Source organism: Aquarana catesbeiana, linkage group LG06 (genome assembly GCF_042186555.1).
Source record: "Aquarana catesbeiana isolate 2022-GZ linkage group LG06, ASM4218655v1, whole genome shotgun sequence".
Taxonomy (NCBI): Eukaryota; Metazoa; Chordata; class Amphibia; order Anura; family Ranidae; genus Aquarana; species Aquarana catesbeiana.
Window position 1 is genome coordinate 365,841,878 of NC_133329.1, and position 18,219 is coordinate 365,860,096.

Sequence of the window (18,219 nt, forward strand, 5' to 3'; positions counted from 1 at the left end):
AAATAAAATGCACTTCAGTACCTGAGGCAGGTTATTGAGTGCAATTTGATTGATTGCTGTAAATGACTTGGACAAAACACTGTTCAGTATGGAAGAATTTCAGATGGCGGTGTCTAAATCTAGAAACTAAAATTGTTCCTCCGTTCTTTCACCAGCAAGCAAGTAATATTTTAGTTCCGTACAGGAGAACTTCTGATATTACTTTTATTGCAGTGCAGCTTGAAAATTAATTACTCCTTTTTTTTTTTTTTTTTTTTTTTTTTTTGCAGATATGGATAAAGAAGATGCCTTAATATGTTTTGAAGAGCATATTCGGGCTTTGGAAAAGGAAGAGGAGGAAGAGAAACAAAAAACTTTGCTAAGGGAAAGACGTCGACAGAGGAAGAATCGAGAATCCTTCCAGGTTAACTTTTTTTTTTTTTTTTTCTGTTTCATTAATGCATTCCCTGCGTTAGTGATACTAAAGTCCTGTGTTTGTTCTTAAAGAAGAAAAAAAAGTTATAATTGCCTGCTCTTTGCAGCGGTTTTACACAGAGCAGCCCCGATCCTCTTCTCAGGGCCCTCACCGGCGCTTCTGGCCCCTTCCCCCTGCCGAGTGCCCCCACAGCAAGCAGCTTGCTATGGGGGCAGCCGAGCTGCTGCTCTTTGTCTCCATTCAGACACGAAGATGCAGTTCGGCCCTGCCATTATCCCCCCTCCCCCTCATTGGCTCACTGTCTTTGGCAGCAGCAGGAGCCAGTGGTGCAGAGCTGCCATCTCAGCTAATGAGGAGGGTGAGTCTTGGGCAACCGAGACCCTTCTGCAACATCGCTGGATCGACATGGGCTCAGGTAAGTATGAGGGGGGCTGCCGCACACTGAAGGTTTTTTATCTTGATGCATAGAATGCATTAAGATTAAAAAACCTTCTGATTTTATAACCTTCTGTGTGCAGCTTTTTCCCCCCAGTCCTCTCTTTATACCTACCTGGGCCTAAGCTCAAGAGCACCTCCCTCTCCCTCTCCCCCTCTCCCTCTCCCTCTCCCTCTCCCTCTCCCTCTCCCTCTCCCTCTCCCTCTCCCTCTCCCATCACCTACTGTGTATGTCTATAGGCATGCACAGCGTGGTTCATAATCGAGGGATCACTAGGAAAGGGAGAGGAGCTAGAAGCACCAGCGGTGGACCCCAGAAGAGGATTGGGCTTGCTCTGTCAAAAACAATTGCTCAGAGCAGGTAAATATAAGGCCCCTTTCACACTTGTGCAACTTTTCCTGCTTTGTACCCTATGACTTCCAATGAGTACCATTCATATCTGTGAGACATCAAGTTGCAGCGACTTCAAAGTAGTCTCTGCACTACTTTGGTCCGACTTTGATGCAACTTGAGGTCCGTAGACCTTAAGATTACACGGGCGTTGCTTCAAGTCGTGGCAAAATCACGCAACTTTCAGGTCGCACAAGTGTGAAAACGGCCTAAGATGTTTTAAAATAAAAATGTACCTTTTTAGAATCACTTTAAGTATTTGCTCACTGACACTTTTTTGAGCTGTCCATATGAAAAATATGATAGAAATACATGTGTTGCCATTGCTTAATTCCAGGTCTGGGATATGCCCAAAAAGTACAAGAGTTGTAACGATGACCCCGAAGCATACAGCTTCAAAATCAAACTGACAATAGCAGCTTGCATATCTACTTAATGAGTAGGATATCTGTTTTTATAGCAGCAATAATAATTTGCAATTAATAGTGCGGATTCTGTGTTTTTTCTAGGTGTTTTTAGATGAATTACATGAACATGGTCATTTACACTCGATGTCCTCTTGGATGGAGTTGTACCCCACAGTCAGTTCTGACATCCGATTTGCCAACATGCTTGGTCAGCCAGGTAATTGCTAGTGTTTACCGCCATAATGTCTGCGCATACATATACCAATCATATACCTTTATGCTTGCTGTATTCCCAAATTACAGAAGGTGGAGCTCAAACACAGCTGTTTGCCTGTTTTTTTATGCAGAAGCTAAGCAATTTAACTTGGTGCTGCTGAGAAGGTAGACACGGTACAACTTTTGTGGTCTTGATCTAGATTATGCCTTGTTGCAGCCCCTGAAAGTCTTAAACCACGCTGACATTTTGGGACACGTTCACACTGCTGTTCTGGTGTGTTTTGTAATGCCTGCTGTGTTAAGGCAGCCAGTTAAGATGCGTTGCATTAAGGTAGCCCCTTGAAATGAATAAGCTGAGCGGACATGCAGCATGTTTTTTGACACAGCACACTACAACTCAGTGTAGTGCGTTACTGGGCATTGTGGTATGCTGCAATGCACCTGTGCTTCAGAGTTGCCTTGTATTGGGGTGACATTCAAAATGAATGGTCACACAATGTACTAATGCATAGAAAGTGCCTTTTGTGGTAACTGCAATACCACTTTACACATGGATGAGTGTAGATAGGCCCTTTAAGTCAGAAATAGTGACTGACTTAGAACAGTAGGCAAAACATGAGGATAGAAGGAGAGGAATACAGTCACCACAGTGATCTGAGTTGGAAGATTGGGCCCTCCTTCTCCGCTGTCTTCTGGGACACATCACAGGTCCCAGAGGACTATGGACCATTCATGGGGCTTGCGCATGTGTAGTAGGAAAATAAGAAGTGCAGCGCTAAAAATATACTTGCAATATACAACACAATGCATATAACAGGTGCAAAGATTACTAAATTGCATTCAGTGCAATCGATAGTATATGAACAATATAGGAAATCAATACCAAAATATTGCATAAAAAAGATGTGCAAAAAATTAAAATAAAACATGTACTAATTAAAGTGCAATAAGTGCCATCAATTGTGCAAAACCTAAAATTCAGCTAGAGAGGAATTTCAAACATAAATACCAGTGCAATATATAAAAAAGTGCAGATTTCTGAAAAAAATTATATGCGGCTAAAGTCCATTGCTAAACCATGTTGAAATGATGATCAAAAACCCAGCTGTGTGTCACCCATCACCAAAGTAAAAATGGAGGCTTGCCAGAAAGCCTGCATTCATTGATGTCAGTATTTGCAGCTGCCTACTTTACGTTTTTTTTTGGAGAGAGCTTGGAGATCCTCTGATTTAATTCCTTGCCAAAGTCCAAGTTTGCGCTCTTTTATTACTCCAGTGAGCTGCTGGCTGGCTCACTCTCTTCCTACAGCTTATGTAAACAAAGAGGTCTGCAGGGCTGGAATGAACTGGCCCACATATCATTGGGGTTGAGAAAAAAAACACAAGTTTAGAGGATGCCCAAGCTCATCTTTGCCTAGAAGCAAACTCCTAAGGCAGAGTGGCTCATTAACTATGGAGAGTTGGGGGTACTTGGGCTTTACCTTGTTGAAAGGAGTTGAGGGGAAGAAGGAAAGAAATGGCGAGCAATTCTTCTACTTCCGTCTGCACATTAAGTCCTTACTTGCGTGTTGGCAGTCTCACTACTCTTGTAGACAATACTGACAACTGTGTGTCTAAAAGTGCATCGATTTCCAAAAAAAAAAAGCTATTTTTAAGAGTAGCTATTTAATACATAGCAGCTTTTGTGTTTTTTTTTTTTTTTTTTCCCCAAGCTTATTTGCCCCTTTTGAATATGAAAACTTTTTTTTATTTTTTTTTTTATTTATGTATGCCTGTGTTAGTCATGTAATGTTTTATTAGTGGGATATACTGTTTTAAGCCATCTAAGGCTCGTCCTGGCATTTTCTTTCCTAAAATGAAACTTTCCTCATTTTGATTTTTAACAGGTTCCACAGCATTAGACCTATTCAAATTCTATGTGGAAGGTCTGAAGGCTCGATACCATGATGAGAAAAAGATCATCAAAGATATTTTAAGGGTAGGTGTGAGCTTGAGCCAGAGCTTTCCCAGTGAGAGAACGACTACTAGGGCCACCATTGTTTAGAATGGCCGCCCTCCATGCATTTTCACCATCAGTAGAACACCAGCCCAAAACTACAATTTAACACACAACTGCTGCAGCACTTTGGTAGAACAACCTCTCCACAGACAGCGCCAATTAAAATAATGAGCCCCTCTAAAGCTAGCATCAAAAGAACTGAGACCTCCCTCACCCCTGCCTGCCATCAGTGGAGCCCTTTCATCTCTCATTATAATAGAATTCTGGTGACTGACCAGTTTTCTTTCATTGATTGCATTCACTGAAATTTTAACTTGCATTACAAACTTTGACAAGTGATGTGTAATTGTGTTTTAGACAATGTCCTCATTCTGTTTTCCTCTCAGGATAAAGGTTTTGTAGTTGAGCTCCGCACAAGCTTTGAAGATTTTGTCATGGTTATTAGCTCGACAAAAAGAGCCACCACGTTAGATGCTGGAAATATCAAACTTGCTTTCAACAGTGTAAGTTCATATCTTTTTGCATTCATTGATGTCTTTACATGTAATTAGCATATTGCTAGCTTTAGCTCTTAGTGGTTCAGGTTTACTCAGTATTTTTCTCTTCAAATTACAAATTGATGCGCTTTCGTGTGATTTTACATTCCCGGGGTCTTTCACATCTCTGCGTCTCAGCCTGAGCATCTCCTTTGAGTGCGGAAAAAAAACATGGGACTTGTGGTCCCAAATTCCTCTCAGGCAAAGTGTAGAATGCAGGCATGAGGCAGGTGGTAAGCGATGCTGAAAAGTCATTCTGTATCTTATCAGCAAGGGCAAATAGGATGTTCTAGAGCACCTTGCTTTGTGCACTGGTCCAAATCATTTGGTGGAGGGAGGATTATGGTGTGGGGTTGTTTTTCAGGGGTTGGGTTTGGCCCCTTAGTTCCAGTGAAGGGAACTCTTAGGGCGTCAGCATACCAAGACATTTTGGACAATTTCATGCTACCAAATTTGTGGGAACAGTTGGGGATGGCCCCTTCCTGTTCCAACATGACTGCGCACCAGTGCACAAAGCAAGGTCTATAAAGACTTTGAGCAGGTTTGAGGTGGAGGAACTTGACTGTCCTGATCTCAACCCGATAGAACACTTTTGGGGTGAATTTGAGCGGAGACTGTGAGCCAGGCCTTCTCATCCAACATCAGTGCCCAACCTCATAAATGCGCTTCTGGAAGAATGATCAAACATTCCCATAGACCCACTCCTAAACCTTGTGGACAGCCTTCCCAGAAGAGGTGCAAAGGGTGGGCCAACTCAATATTGAACCCTATGGACTAAGACTGGGATGCCATTAAAGTTCCTGTAAAGGCAGGCATCCCAATACTTTTGAAAAATGCCTGGTCTCAAAGTAGTTAAAGTAAATGTAAAGTCTTGGTGTTTTTTTCTTCTTCTTCTTCTTTTTTTTTTTTTTATAAACATGTTATTCTTACCTGCTCTGTGAAGTAGTTTTGTACAGAGTGGCTCGGATCCTCCTCTTCTCAGGTCCCTCTTCTGTGCTCCTGGCCCCTCCCTCCTGTTGAGTGCCCCCACAGCAAACCGCTTGCTATGGGGGCACCCAAGCCAAGTCCCAGCTCCCTGTGTCCATTCAGACACTGAGCCGTGACCTGGCCCCACCCCCTCTCTCTCCTGATTGGCTGACAGACTTTGATTCAAGGAAGGAAGAGAAACCCCTAGAAGTCACACATCTATAGTGTCCTATTGCAATGAATGGAGATGCAACCTCAGACTCCGACCAGGCCCGCCCTCAATGCATTTCACTCCACCCCCTGGAGCTTGGTCATGGGAATCAATTGACTTTGACAGCAACGGGGGGGCCAGTCTCGCCGTGCTGCTGTCTTATCCAGTGAGGAGGGGAGTCCCGGGAAGCCGAATCTCTCCTGCAACATCGCTGGATAGAGATGGGCTCAGGTAAGTATTAGGAGCCTGCTGCACACAGGTTTTTGTTTTTTTTTTTTTTGTTTATATCCATGCATAGAATGCATTAAGATAAAAACCTTCTGCCTTTACAATCACTTTAAGTGGAAGTAAAAATCGTCTGTTGTTCTTTGCATAAAGAATATTCGTTTGACTGGAGAGTCTTTTTAATTTTTAGGTAAGCTGAAAAATAGTTTTGGTTAGACTTTGGATTATTGCTTTTTTTTAATATTAACAAATGGCTACAATGCAAATGTCTGCACTAAATGTTCAATTCTCATTTGCTTGTTGAACAGAAGAACAAATTTGCTAGATTAATTGTTGCGCAGTGCAGAAGGCGGCGTACATTCTACTAGTGTGCTTCTTTCCCCGACTCTAATCTTGCCTGTGTGCGCGGTATCGAATTTACATATGCACATTAATCAAACCACTTACAACTGTCAGTCTGAAACCGATGACTGAACAAACAGCAGGCACTTTGTGTGCAAAACAATTTTAAGAGAGCAGCTGTGAAGAATGTAGAAAATTGGATTTCTTGGGACATTAGGAGGGGAAAAATTATATGCACTTCCTCTTCAATGAAAATGCTACTATAGAGAAATGTTTTTCTATTTGGTCTTTCTGCTTTTTCTCAGAACATGACAGCTATGGACTCCAGCTGCTCTCCAAAAGTTCAAGGCTACAGCCACACTGGCGATTAAGGCCGATGCGAATTGTAGCGGCAGGAATCTTCTGGTTTCTGCTGCGGCCCTCAACGGCTAGGTGCTGCATTCACCGGCCCGGATCGCACTGCAATGTCGGGCAGCGCAATGTGACTTTCCAGTGCATCAAGTGTACGTTTTGTACACTGCAAATAAAGCTTCTACAAAACGAGGAAAAAAAAGCTGTGTGATGCACTGAAATGCGTACCACACTGCTTCCACGCACAGCCGGCAACACAGAGCGGTCAGAGCGGTGCTCCTGCCGCCAGTGTTAATTTTGGCAGCAAATTTCGATTTAGTTTTAGACTTAGTCTTTGACTAAGATGGGATATTAATTGTAGTCCCATTTTAGTCTTTTACAATTGTTTTTAGCTGCATTTAGTCGACTAAAATCTCCAGTACGTTTTAGTCGACTAAAATCGAATGGGTGTAGTTAAATTCTAATGCATGATTTAAGCATTTCTTTACAATTTCCCAACTTATTATAAACTGCTGGAGTGAAAATTGAGTATGTTATTATTCATGGTATTTAGGTTTGAACATGCACTACAGACCCGTGTTTAATTTTGATGTCAAATTTCAATTTAGTTTTAGTCATACTCTTTTGACTAAAATGCCATTTTAGTTTTAGTCATCTCAGTTTTATTTTTGGTCAACTAAAACAACACTGCCTGCCACTCCATGTTGAAATGTGAATTCGTCCTTTTTTATACAAGTTAATTTTATTTTTTATTTTACATATCCAGAATTTATTAAGTTTTCATTTTATAGGTTCTATTCTTTAGGGTTAAAATCAACCACATACATTAATCACTGGATTGCCAGCCACACTATTGATTCCAACTATATGAAGGAAACTGCAGTTTAATACCATTTTTTTACCTGCATTGTGTGATTATACGTGTGTGTATATGGATTAATAATGAGCTAGTCTTTGTAAATTAGAGATACTGGTAAAGCTTCCTTATCAGCTTTATTACAGTATTATAGTGGGTGTGTTTTAATTTTCTAATTTTGTTTGTTTTTTTTGTTTTTCTAGCTTTTAGAGAAAGCTGAGGCCCGGGAGAGAGAACGTGAGAAGGAAGAGGCCCGGAAAATGAAAAGAAAGGAGTCTGCTTTCAAGAGTATGTTAAAACAAGCAGCACCACCCATTGAAGCGGACTCTGTGTGGGAAGAGGTAAAAATTTGTGTAGAATAGCAAAAGTTCTCCAGCAAGTGCTGTTTTTTAAACTTTTCATTTCTTTCTCCTCCTCTGAGGGACACAGGATGTCCCACATTAACTCCACATCCTCACAATGTGGAACAAACCTATCCACTCTCTTCACCACCTTTTTATGTATCTTTCCAGCCAGACAGATCTCAACCTGTTATGGTGGATCTCCAAATCTGTGTTGAAGTTGTGAAATTTCTTCCTTCCCTTGGCCTGAAAGGTGGTGACAACCAGATGCCAGCCTTACCTACTATTCAGGTGAACCTGGCCCTCAGGAGTCAAGACTCCATCAACGTTTTGGAACTTAGAGCCATCAAGTTGGCTCTCCAACACTTGACCCGTCTTCTGCAAGGCCACCCAGTCAGGATGCAGTCAGACAATGCCACAGCAGTGGCCTACTTGACTACTTGCAGACTGCCCGCCTGCAAAGTGCTGCGGACAGGAAGCCCACACAGGCAAAGCAACGTACCTGTAACTGTCCGCCGCTGCATGCTTCCGGATGTAGGGCGCGTGCACCCCGATATCTTCAGACTCTGTCAAAAGTGAGTTAAACCAGATGTGGACATGCTGACTTTCAGGTATAACACACTGAACAGGTTTGTAGCCAGAAGCAGTAGACGCTCTGGTGATTACTTAGATAACTTTCAGTCTGATACATGCCTTCTCTCTGATAAAGTTTCTCCTTTGACTGCTGTAAAAGATAGAGGTAGAAAGGGTTCCAGTGATTCACCTTGAGTGGTACACATCAGACTCATCGTGGACGAGCCTTTGCCTCCTCCACAGACTAGAGTCATTGGCGCAGGGCCCCCTCTATTCCACCTGCATTTCAGTTGCTGGCTTTAACAGCATGGCTGTCGGACAAATGAGTCCCGGGAACACTGTTTGTATTTTGCTCTTTCTTCAATCTGGTCTTGACCAGCGTCTGGCCCTGACTACCCTTATGGGACAGGTTTCTGCCTTTATCCATTCTCTTCCAGAAAGCTCTCCTAATAAAGACTATTCTTCATGGTGTTGCTCATATAAATCCCCTAATTCCAACCCCCTGTGTTGCCTTGGGGTCTTAACCTGGTGCTCTTTAGAGACCCCCATTTGAACGGATTGGAGACTACTTTGGGGAGCTTGCATGTAAGGTTGCCTTCCTGATGGCTACGTCTGTTAGGCATGTTTCTGAACTGGCAGCTTTCTTTTTTTCTAATGCTCCTAATGCTTAGGTGGTTACTTTTTTGTACTTTTGTAGATCCACTATGGTAACCTAGCATTCCAGTTGGGATATGACTTCAATGGTAACATTAATGCTGCTTTTGTTTCCTATCATGGCACTGCTCTGGCTTTGTTATGTCCATTCTGATGGGGTCTGGCAATACAAGATGGCAAAGCTAGTGTGAAGGTTCGGCTGCTAACAGATCTCTACTTCTAGTCCATATACACGGTTTTCCATCTCAAACCCTGAAAAGGGGAGTTTTATGGACCCCGAAACACATTGGATACATTTTTTTGATTGGCCTCCTGACCCTTAACTAGAATGAAGTCCTATTTGGACCTTTTTAGCAGTGGGGTAGCATTTCAGTTCACATTTTTGTTGCTTCCTATCATGGCACTGCTGTGAATTTATCATGATGCCACTGACAGAGTCCAGCTATAGTGGATGGCAATGCTAGTACAAAGATTGGTGCTTGAATGGAGAGCCCCACAGATCCTGCCTACCTCACAATAGGACCATGTGCCTTCCTCTTTGTATTTCACTGATTTATTTTAGTAAGCTGAACCTAATATTTTTTTATTTTAATTTTTTTGCTTGTCTTCTCTTTTAAGGTTCGAGAAAGGTTCAATAAGGAGGCGGCATTTGAAGATATCACACTTGAAGCAGAACGGAAAAGGATATTTAGAGATTTTGTTCATGCCATAGAGGTAACTTTTATTTATAACTCCTATATCGCATGCGATTACCTTTCGCTAACATTATTTAATATGACAGGCAGAAATTTATAGCTTTAGCCACTATAAAATTTAAATGTTCTTCCTCAGCTAGCCTGATTCCAGCCAAAGGGCATTGCTAAGACTATTCGGGAAACATTGCAATATTTAGAAAGTTTGCTTCTTTTACACAATTAAAAAAATATATATCCACTTTGGCGCCGCCCAAGTGTGAATGGAGCCAAAGTGTCTGTGAAATAGAAAATATAAAACATTTAAGAAATTTAATAACTATTTGACCTAACAACCATCATGTGTTCCCTTTTTAAAAATGTTTACTGCATCTTGAACATGATTGTTTTGCAACATTACTTATTTTATATTGATTACTTTTTTAGTAATAGTTTTAATTTTTTTTTCAAGCATGAATGTATGCATCATCATTCGAAAAACAAGAAGCACTCAAAGAAATCAAAGAAACATCATCGGAAGAGGTCTCGCTCGCGCTCTGTGAGTACCGGCCTGCAGCTGTTGTATTTGTAGGCTTTTTGTAGACTCCTCTTTTCAGTAAGCCCACTTTATATGGTAATACTGCCACATAGTGGAGCTACTCACACTGTTCAGTTAGCATTCTTGAGGGGTCCACTAAAAAGGAAAAACAAAAACGGAGGATCTTTCAAGACATGAAATGAAAACACAGATGGAAGGTTGAGCAGCTTAGTCAGGCAGTACTGCACATCCATCTTTCCATTTTAGCAAAGGGAACAATAATTTTTCTTTACTTTTTGATGTAATGTACTTGTCTGCTTCCTTACTGGAAAATTGCTAATATTTTGATTTTTTTTTTTTTTTTTTTTTTCTTTTTCCTCAGGGCTCGGAATCCGAGGATGAAGAGGAGAACCACACAAAAAAGAAGACAAGGCAAAGGTCGGACTCCAGGTCTGGCTCTGAACATTCCTCCAGTGGAGAATCAGGTAACATTTGGTATCTGCCATATTAATTTGGGAGCGTGTATTATTATTATTATTATTATTATACTTGGTGATGGAGATGAGGAGTTGACTGCCCAAACCATGTATTTATAGCTCTTTGCGGCTGTTGATGTTTTGAGGAATTTGTAAGCAGCCTTGAGTCAGAAGAATTGCCAGAGAGGCACAACAAAAGTTTATTCTGTCACTGCCCTTTTGTTACTGCTAGTTAAATACAGAGAACCAGTTTGTTCTAAAACAGATGTCTGAGAGGTGGGGGGTGATGTTTCTGCCAGGATCCTGGAGAGCCCTGTGGTAGAGGAACCTTGTCTCTGAAATCGAAGTCAAATTTGGATTGCATTTTCTTTGCGCTTAAAGCTGTTGTAAAGGCAGAAGGTTTTTTTTTATATTCATGCATATGCATGAAGATAATTCATTGTCACCAGAACTAGTGTCCTCATTGGAAGATTCCCCTCTATTCTTGTTCTGGTGATCACTCATTATGTGAGATTTTCTTTCACTTTCACTCTTGGTGATAATGGTAAACAGGATAAATAGGGTGAATCTCCCTAACATGTACAAAGACAGCAATAACTCCTTAACCAGTGTTCTAAATCCTCTCCACTCTCTCCAAAATTTGAAAAAAAAAGTTTAGCCTTTAGTTATAATTTATTGGACTTCTAGTAGTGTCTAAATTGTGAGCTCAGAGCAATGCATTCAACAGGAATCACTTTGTAGGAAACTATACTTCAATATTGTTTGGGAGCGGAGACTAGCGGTTGGTTGGTGCAGGAAGCATATTAACCATGACAGCAGTCTTCCCTTCACATGTTTTTGGTTCATGTCTTAGTGTTTTTCATGTTGCAGTTCATATGACATGGTCAGTATGTTTTATTTTATCCTCCTTTTTTTTTTTTTTTTTTTTTGACAGAAAAAAGTTATAAAAAGACAAAGAAGCACAAAAAGAAGAGCAAGAAGAAAAGACATAAATCTGTAAGCATGTTTCTTTTATTCAGGAAGTGTTTGTTGTACAAGATGTAACAGGCTTTCTTGATTTAGAACATATACATTTTTGTTTCCATGTTTTATGTGTAACGGTAGCATTTTTCTTTTGTCTTGTAGTTTATTATTATGGAATGTTTAGCATTGAGGCTACTCTTAGCTCAGTGGCAGAGATGGTTTCCTGTTAAGATGTACTCTTATAATGCATTGCAGAGTTAATTGGATGATGCTGTCTGTACAAAGGCTGGTTTTTATTTAGTCACTTTACTCTAAGAAATGAAGTCCAGATGCTTTTCTGCATGTGCATTTTTGATGCAGTCCAGTACATTTTTTCCTCCTCTTTTTTTCTTAACCTTAAATATGTGCCAGTTCACACCACATGCAGTCCAGTCAGTGTTTTTTTTTTTTTTTCTGCATCAAAAATGCATGGAAAGTAGGTTCTATGGTTTTCAATGGTATAGTTTACATCAGCGCTTGACGTTCCAATTACATTACACCTTATTTAAGGTTAAGAAAAAAGATGGGGGAAAATGCACTGGACTGCATAAATAACGTACTAGAACGCATCAAAAATGTGCATGCAGAAAAGCATCTGGAACGCATCCGGACTGCGTTTCTATGGTGTGAACTGGTCCAAAGGACATTTGTTTTCCAGTGCGTTTTTGATTGAAGGTTTAATGAATGCTCCAAAGCAAGACAGTCTACCTGAACTACACCCTATGGGAAGGGAATAAATAGCTGTACCTGCACCTTGATTTACTGACCACCTGCGTTTTACAGCGTTGATTTACTGACCACCTGGATCACAGAGATGATCCAAGCAAATCCTAACAATGTGGTGATTTACATCTGATGTACAGATAACTTGTGCAGTTTCACTCTCTTAGCACAACCCGTTGATGTCAGGTTTATTAGTACATACACATGTAAGAGATCTCAAGATAGGAGCTGTGTGCTGCATAGAGATGGGAAGAGAAAACCTTGCAACTGTGCTAAAAGTGAAAACGTTAGAATATAGCAACAAGCACACCAACAGGTATAAATTGGTCACAACATCAAATATGCAAAAGTGCTGCGCGTATAAATAACAGAAAACTAGTGAAATTAATTATATCAATAAATTAAGTCCAGTGAAAGTGAAAAAAGTCCAATAAAGTGCCAAATGTCAGCTGTGTGAAATCTTCAAGTGTCCCATATATTCATATACCAATGTGTATCTCCACCAAACACTTAATGGCTTACCAGAACTCTTTGACCCCCTATTACAGAGCAGTCAAAACAAGCTTGTTATATGGTCAGGCTTCCATCACAGAGCCGCCCACAACCTCTAATTCTGGTCAGGACTCACGGATCAACTTCCGTTTCAACAGTGTACCATAATTAAAAGAAAAGGGCAACCGCATAGTGTAAAACTGATTAAAGGGCACTTTTCCTCAGCGGTGATTTGGGGGGGGTCAAAGCATTCTGGTAAACAGGAGCCATTTAGTGTTTGTGGAGGGTACGCATTGGTATAGGAATAAATGGACACTTGCTAAAGATTTCACACTGTTCACGTTTGGCACTTTATTGGACTTTTAGCTTTGTTATTTATACTTTGCACTACAGTATATTGTATATGTGCAGCACTTTTGTATATTAGTGGCTGTGACCAATTTATATCTCCTATTGGTGTGCTTGCTGCTATATTCTTTTTTTCTTTTTGTTTTACTTTTAGCACAGTTGCAAGGTTTTTTCCTCATCTCCATGCAGCACACAGCTCCTATGTCTTGAGATCTCTCTTATATTGGACTTTTTCTTGCTTTCACTAGACTTCGATACAATTTAATTCACTAGTTTTCTTTGTTTATAATTTGCATTATATTGTATATGTGCAGCACTTTTGTATGTTAACAGAGATGGGAAGGCCTGAAAAAAAAAAAAAACAGGAATATTGGGGGGAAACGGTTGCTCCAAAAGCCTGTGGTGGTGTTTTTTTTTTTGTTTTTGTTTTTGTTTTTTTTTGTCTTTTGTGTTTTTCTGGAAAAATTGATTAAAAAAAAAAGTGTGGAATATGTTTTTACAATGATAAAATACCTATGACATAAAGACCTTTGAGTGGTTGTAAACCCTTGCATATACCCAGCGAAGTGACTGGCCTCAGGTGATACACGGAGATGAAACAAATGTCATCATCAAAAACGGCCATGAATGCTACATCCATTCAAAGTGCAGAATTTGCACAGGATCTCTCAGCTCTATAAAGCTGGGAGCTGAAGTTATGCCAATGTGGAGAGAGCTGAGTGGAGGGAAGGGCTACACCCCCCTTCACACAGCACACAGGAACAGAGCTGAGGCTTTCAGACTATGCCCTTCCCTGTCACCATTTTTCTCTTGGTGTCAGGAAAACTCAGAAGTGATTTAGGCAGATAACAGAGGAACGAGGCAGCAGACAAAAATGACAATTGGTGCTCTGGATAGAGATAGGTATACACTATGGAGGGATAGCCTTTGTTCAAATTTCATGCCTGAGGTTTATAACCACTTTAATGAAAGATTTCTGAGACTTTATGTAAAGTCTTAAATTATTGCAAGTTCTCGCAGCAGAAGACAAGCAAATCCTGGAATGCAATTCAAGTAGCACTGTACTTCTCAAACGAGAAATATGCATTTCTGCCTCTAGGGGGCAGTGCAGAGGAAAGGCTCCAATTTAGTTTGCTTGTTGGCTCCATCTTATATCTCCTACAGTTGGGTGATTGTTGGAATACAGAAGATGACAGTTATTGTCATCTGAGGCCTTAATTGACAGGTAAGAGTATAAACTTGTCCAATATAGTATTTTATCTTTTTATAGCCTTTAAATGATTCTTATTAATGTTCTCCACCATTACAGCATAATGTTTACCTATAGTCTGGTCAGTAAATTGGTTTTTCTTTTCCTCCTCTCAGTAAAATGGTGAGACCAACATCTAGAATCTGGAAACCTTTCCACAGTGCAATTTCTGCTGAGAGCAAAGCTGCAATTTGCAAATATTGTGAGAAGAAATACTTTTACATGTTTCCAGTGTACCAAAATGACTTTCAATTTGTAAAACTACTCCACACTGATTTTTTATTTTATTTTTTTTCAATTTATTCAGAAAATTTCCTTTTTTTTTTCCTGAAGAAAAACAGGGAAAAATGTACTCATTCCTTCAAAATTCCAGAAATTTTACATCTCTTGTACTGCTGCATTTCTCCACCTCAAAATGTTGTCAATTTTGGGATGAGCACAGACATCCAATGGGTCCCACAACTAGTTTTTCTAAAAGCAGGATGGGCACAGACGTCCCCAGGAAATGTTTTCAGCTCAGCTGGCTTGCATATCTGAACAAATGGACAACAATTGTTACTAGATTATATCTGGAGATCTAAACGGCTCTGTTTTTAGAAGCTATGCAAGGGGTTTTGTTTTAGACCAGAGTTTCTCTTTAACCACTTTGTTCTTTCCATGGTGACATGAACAGAATTCTCCAGAATCTGAAGGAGAGAGGGACAGAGATAGAAAAGACAGAGACAAGGATGACAAGGAACGACCGAGGCAGAAAGAATCAAAACAGCAGAAATCTCCTAAAAGGAAATCAACAAAAGAGAAGGATTCTGTAAGTGGAGATTTTTAGTATTTTTAGTTTAGTAAGTAAATATATATTTTATATATGTGTGCATGTATATAATATTATATAATTTTATTTTAGTTGTTTTATTATTATTTAGTTGCTAGGCAAATGGAAATGTTAATATTTTGAAGTGATTTTTTTTCAGTTGTAGCTAGTGGGGGGGAATCCATTATCATTCAGGCTTGTAGAATGGCAGATATCCCCCCCAGGTGAGTTTCCCACCACCTTTATTGAAAGTCAGAATCCTGCAATAAGCTCCTGATTTTATGTAAGCGAAAGTATATTTCTGTGTTTTCCCTAGTCACAGTTCTGCAGTGTTGTCCTGAAGGCTGTACTTTTATAACCACTTGAGTACTTTTATTTTTTTACACTTTCATCAGAGTAGTTCAGTGTCACCATAGTACTACTTTGGGGGAGTGGATCAGGGATTTTTTTTTTTTTTTTTTTTAACACTTTGCTGCTACAATGATTTATGACCACTGTGATCTGTGATAGCTGTGAGCCAATCACAGCATACGAGAGACAGCTGTTATGAATAAATCACATGCTCACCATGCCCCCGAGTTTTGGGATCCACAATCTGCTGTGTCCACCGCAGCAGAGCGTGCCCCTAAGCCGGAGCAGGCAAAATGATGTGTTCTTGATTTTGCCTGCCCTGTGTCTGATGAACCCACCCACCTATACCAGATTTTTCAAAAAATTTTGGGCAGCCTCATATGCCATCTCATATAGTGGGATGTCCAAATTAACCAGCCTTTTCCTTGATTCCAGGCCAAGAGTATCAGTAGTTTCCCATTTCAATGCTTTGTGTCTGCACATAGAAAAACAGTTGCCTCAAAAAAAAACATTTTTGTAGCATTATCCATAGTTTAGTCCTCCAATACTCCCAAAAGGCACACCAGAGAGAATTGCACACATTTGGCAGATCAAATGTGTCCTGCTATAAATTCCGTGACCTTAGACCAAAGAGGCCTCTCTTTAGGACAATCCCAAATCATGTGTAAAAAGGATCCTGTATTGGCCTGACATTGATGACACAATGCGGATTCATGTTTCTCCATTTTAAAGATATTATAGTATATAGGTATAGTACATTTGATGTAAATGGCATAATTGTATCATTTTATCCTTGCAAGAGATAACTGTGCTTACATATGTATTAAGAACTGCCAGCGAAGATCCGCTTTAAAAGATAAGTTCACCTTTGTTTAAAAAAAAGAAAAAAAAATGCACATCTTTTTGCAGGTAAAAAAAATGTGTCATTATTTTTTGACTAGGAGCCCACAAAGCATCGCACCCGCAATCAGAAGAGCTCATGAAGGGCTCTTGCAGACTGTGTAAGCTGTCTGCTCATACCGCATACAGGCAAGCCGGTACACAACGCCAGGAAGCATCCATGAGCTACCTAGAGTGCTCAACAGCACCCATAGCTGCAAAGGCTGTTGGTGTTTGTAGTTCTCACATTCACAGAACTCTGTGAATGAATGATGTGGGGGGGGGGGGGGGGGGCGCAAAACCTGTGTGTGTTCCCCTTTTTTTTTTTTTTTTTTTTTTTATTGTAACCATGAGTGTGAGGGAACATTCTACACGTTACACTCGTTCCACGGTGTAACATGTTACAAAAGGTGATCTTTTCCTTTTTAAGTTGAAACTACAAATGGCTGAATACACAGGCTGTACTTATTGGGGTGCTCTTTAGCATGCCAAAGTATTTGTGATTTGTATTACTGTCTATCCAGTTTTAGCCTTGCTACACAGCCAGGCAGAAGACACAGCTTTTTCTCTTTATAGACCTGTAGAAGGAATATATTGATGTCCTCCCTCCACTCCCTAACAATCAGCAGCAGGAGATTGATAAGGCCATCTCTCTGCTCACACAGCTCGACTCCGGTCAGCATGTTAAAACATTTTTGCACGCAGCCCCACAGATTGGCTTCCAGTTCTGCCCTTTTCTTTCCTTGTTTGAGTGCTACTGTGTAGGAATTGTAAGTCAAATTCATGTAACGCTAGTTCCATTTTGGAAACTTGTATCTCAATTTACAAATTAATACAGAGCTGCATTATTTGTGCTTTTATATCTGCCCAGATTATTTTATTTTATGTCCTGTAATCACAATCCATAATTTTAACTATTTTTCATGACCGTTGTAGGGTAATTGGGACACATCCGGAAGTGAATTAAGTGAAGGGGAATTGGAAAAGAGAAGACGAACCCTCCTGGAGCAGCTGGATGATGATCAATAATACCTTATAACCAAATAAGTTTACAATAAAATGTGACATTATTTTAGTTGCTAGCAGGAAATTCTACTTTCCAATCGCTCAAATATCCACACTCTGTAAGCAAAAAAAGTACTCGCACACAAAGGATTATCTCCATTTCAGGAGATCTGGGCCTCTTTGCAGAGTGTTGTAAATTTTAACGTTAATTTCAAAGAGTTGCCTTAAAACCTTTGAACAGAATGTGCCACGTGATTTCCTGTAAGCCTGTACCTTGTGTAGACCATACACCGTATTCTCTGCTGAGCTGTAAGAGGGCGACAAAGGGGAACTGAATTGTATGTCTGATTTAAACAAAATCCTATTTTTTTTATTTGTTTTATTTACAGCCTCTCTCCCCTTTAATCCAGTGACTTTTTTTTTTCCCTGTGGCACATACGTTCCTGACTGGGATATTTTTGTACATTTTTATGAAGTATTAAAACCTTGTCTTCTAGTTTTGTGGTAGTATTTATTTTTCTTTATATAATCTTTATTTTTGACAAATGGAATACAACATAACCAACAATGCCTCATTGATGAGGGTTTGCAGATTAGCAGGAATAAATGCATCAACATGTCGGGCTACAAAAACAGGCAAAACAAAAGGGATTGGATAGGGGGACTTGGGAAAGGGGGGGAAGCATACAAGGCAACATTTCTAAGTGATCCTGAGTAAGCACATGACCTATGCTATAGGACAACTTTATAAACTTCAACC

The 18,219-nt window shown here is 40.1% G+C and overlaps 1 protein-coding gene across 2 annotated transcripts in view; it reads left to right on the forward strand.

Moving 5' to 3' along the window:
• Positions 1–17,955, forward strand: part of PRPF40A (pre-mRNA processing factor 40 homolog A) — a 65,138-nt gene extending 47,183 nt beyond the window's left edge. For both annotated transcript variants that reach the window (XM_073634140.1, XM_073634141.1), the window contains exons 17-27: positions 270–403; positions 1,751–1,865; positions 3,750–3,841; positions 4,249–4,365; positions 7,553–7,690; positions 9,536–9,631; positions 10,061–10,147; positions 10,509–10,611; positions 11,537–11,598; positions 15,090–15,224; positions 17,391–17,955. In XM_073634140.1, coding sequence (XP_073490241.1) covers positions 270–403; positions 1,751–1,865; positions 3,750–3,841; positions 4,249–4,365; positions 7,553–7,690; positions 9,536–9,631; positions 10,061–10,147; positions 10,509–10,611; positions 11,537–11,598; positions 15,090–15,224; positions 17,391–17,483 — 1,172 coding nt within the window. In that variant the 3' untranslated portion in view covers positions 17,484–17,955. The remainder of the gene's footprint in view (positions 1–269; positions 404–1,750; positions 1,866–3,749; positions 3,842–4,248; positions 4,366–7,552; positions 7,691–9,535; positions 9,632–10,060; positions 10,148–10,508; positions 10,612–11,536; positions 11,599–15,089; positions 15,225–17,390) is intronic.
• Positions 17,956–18,219: the final 264 nt, after the last annotated feature.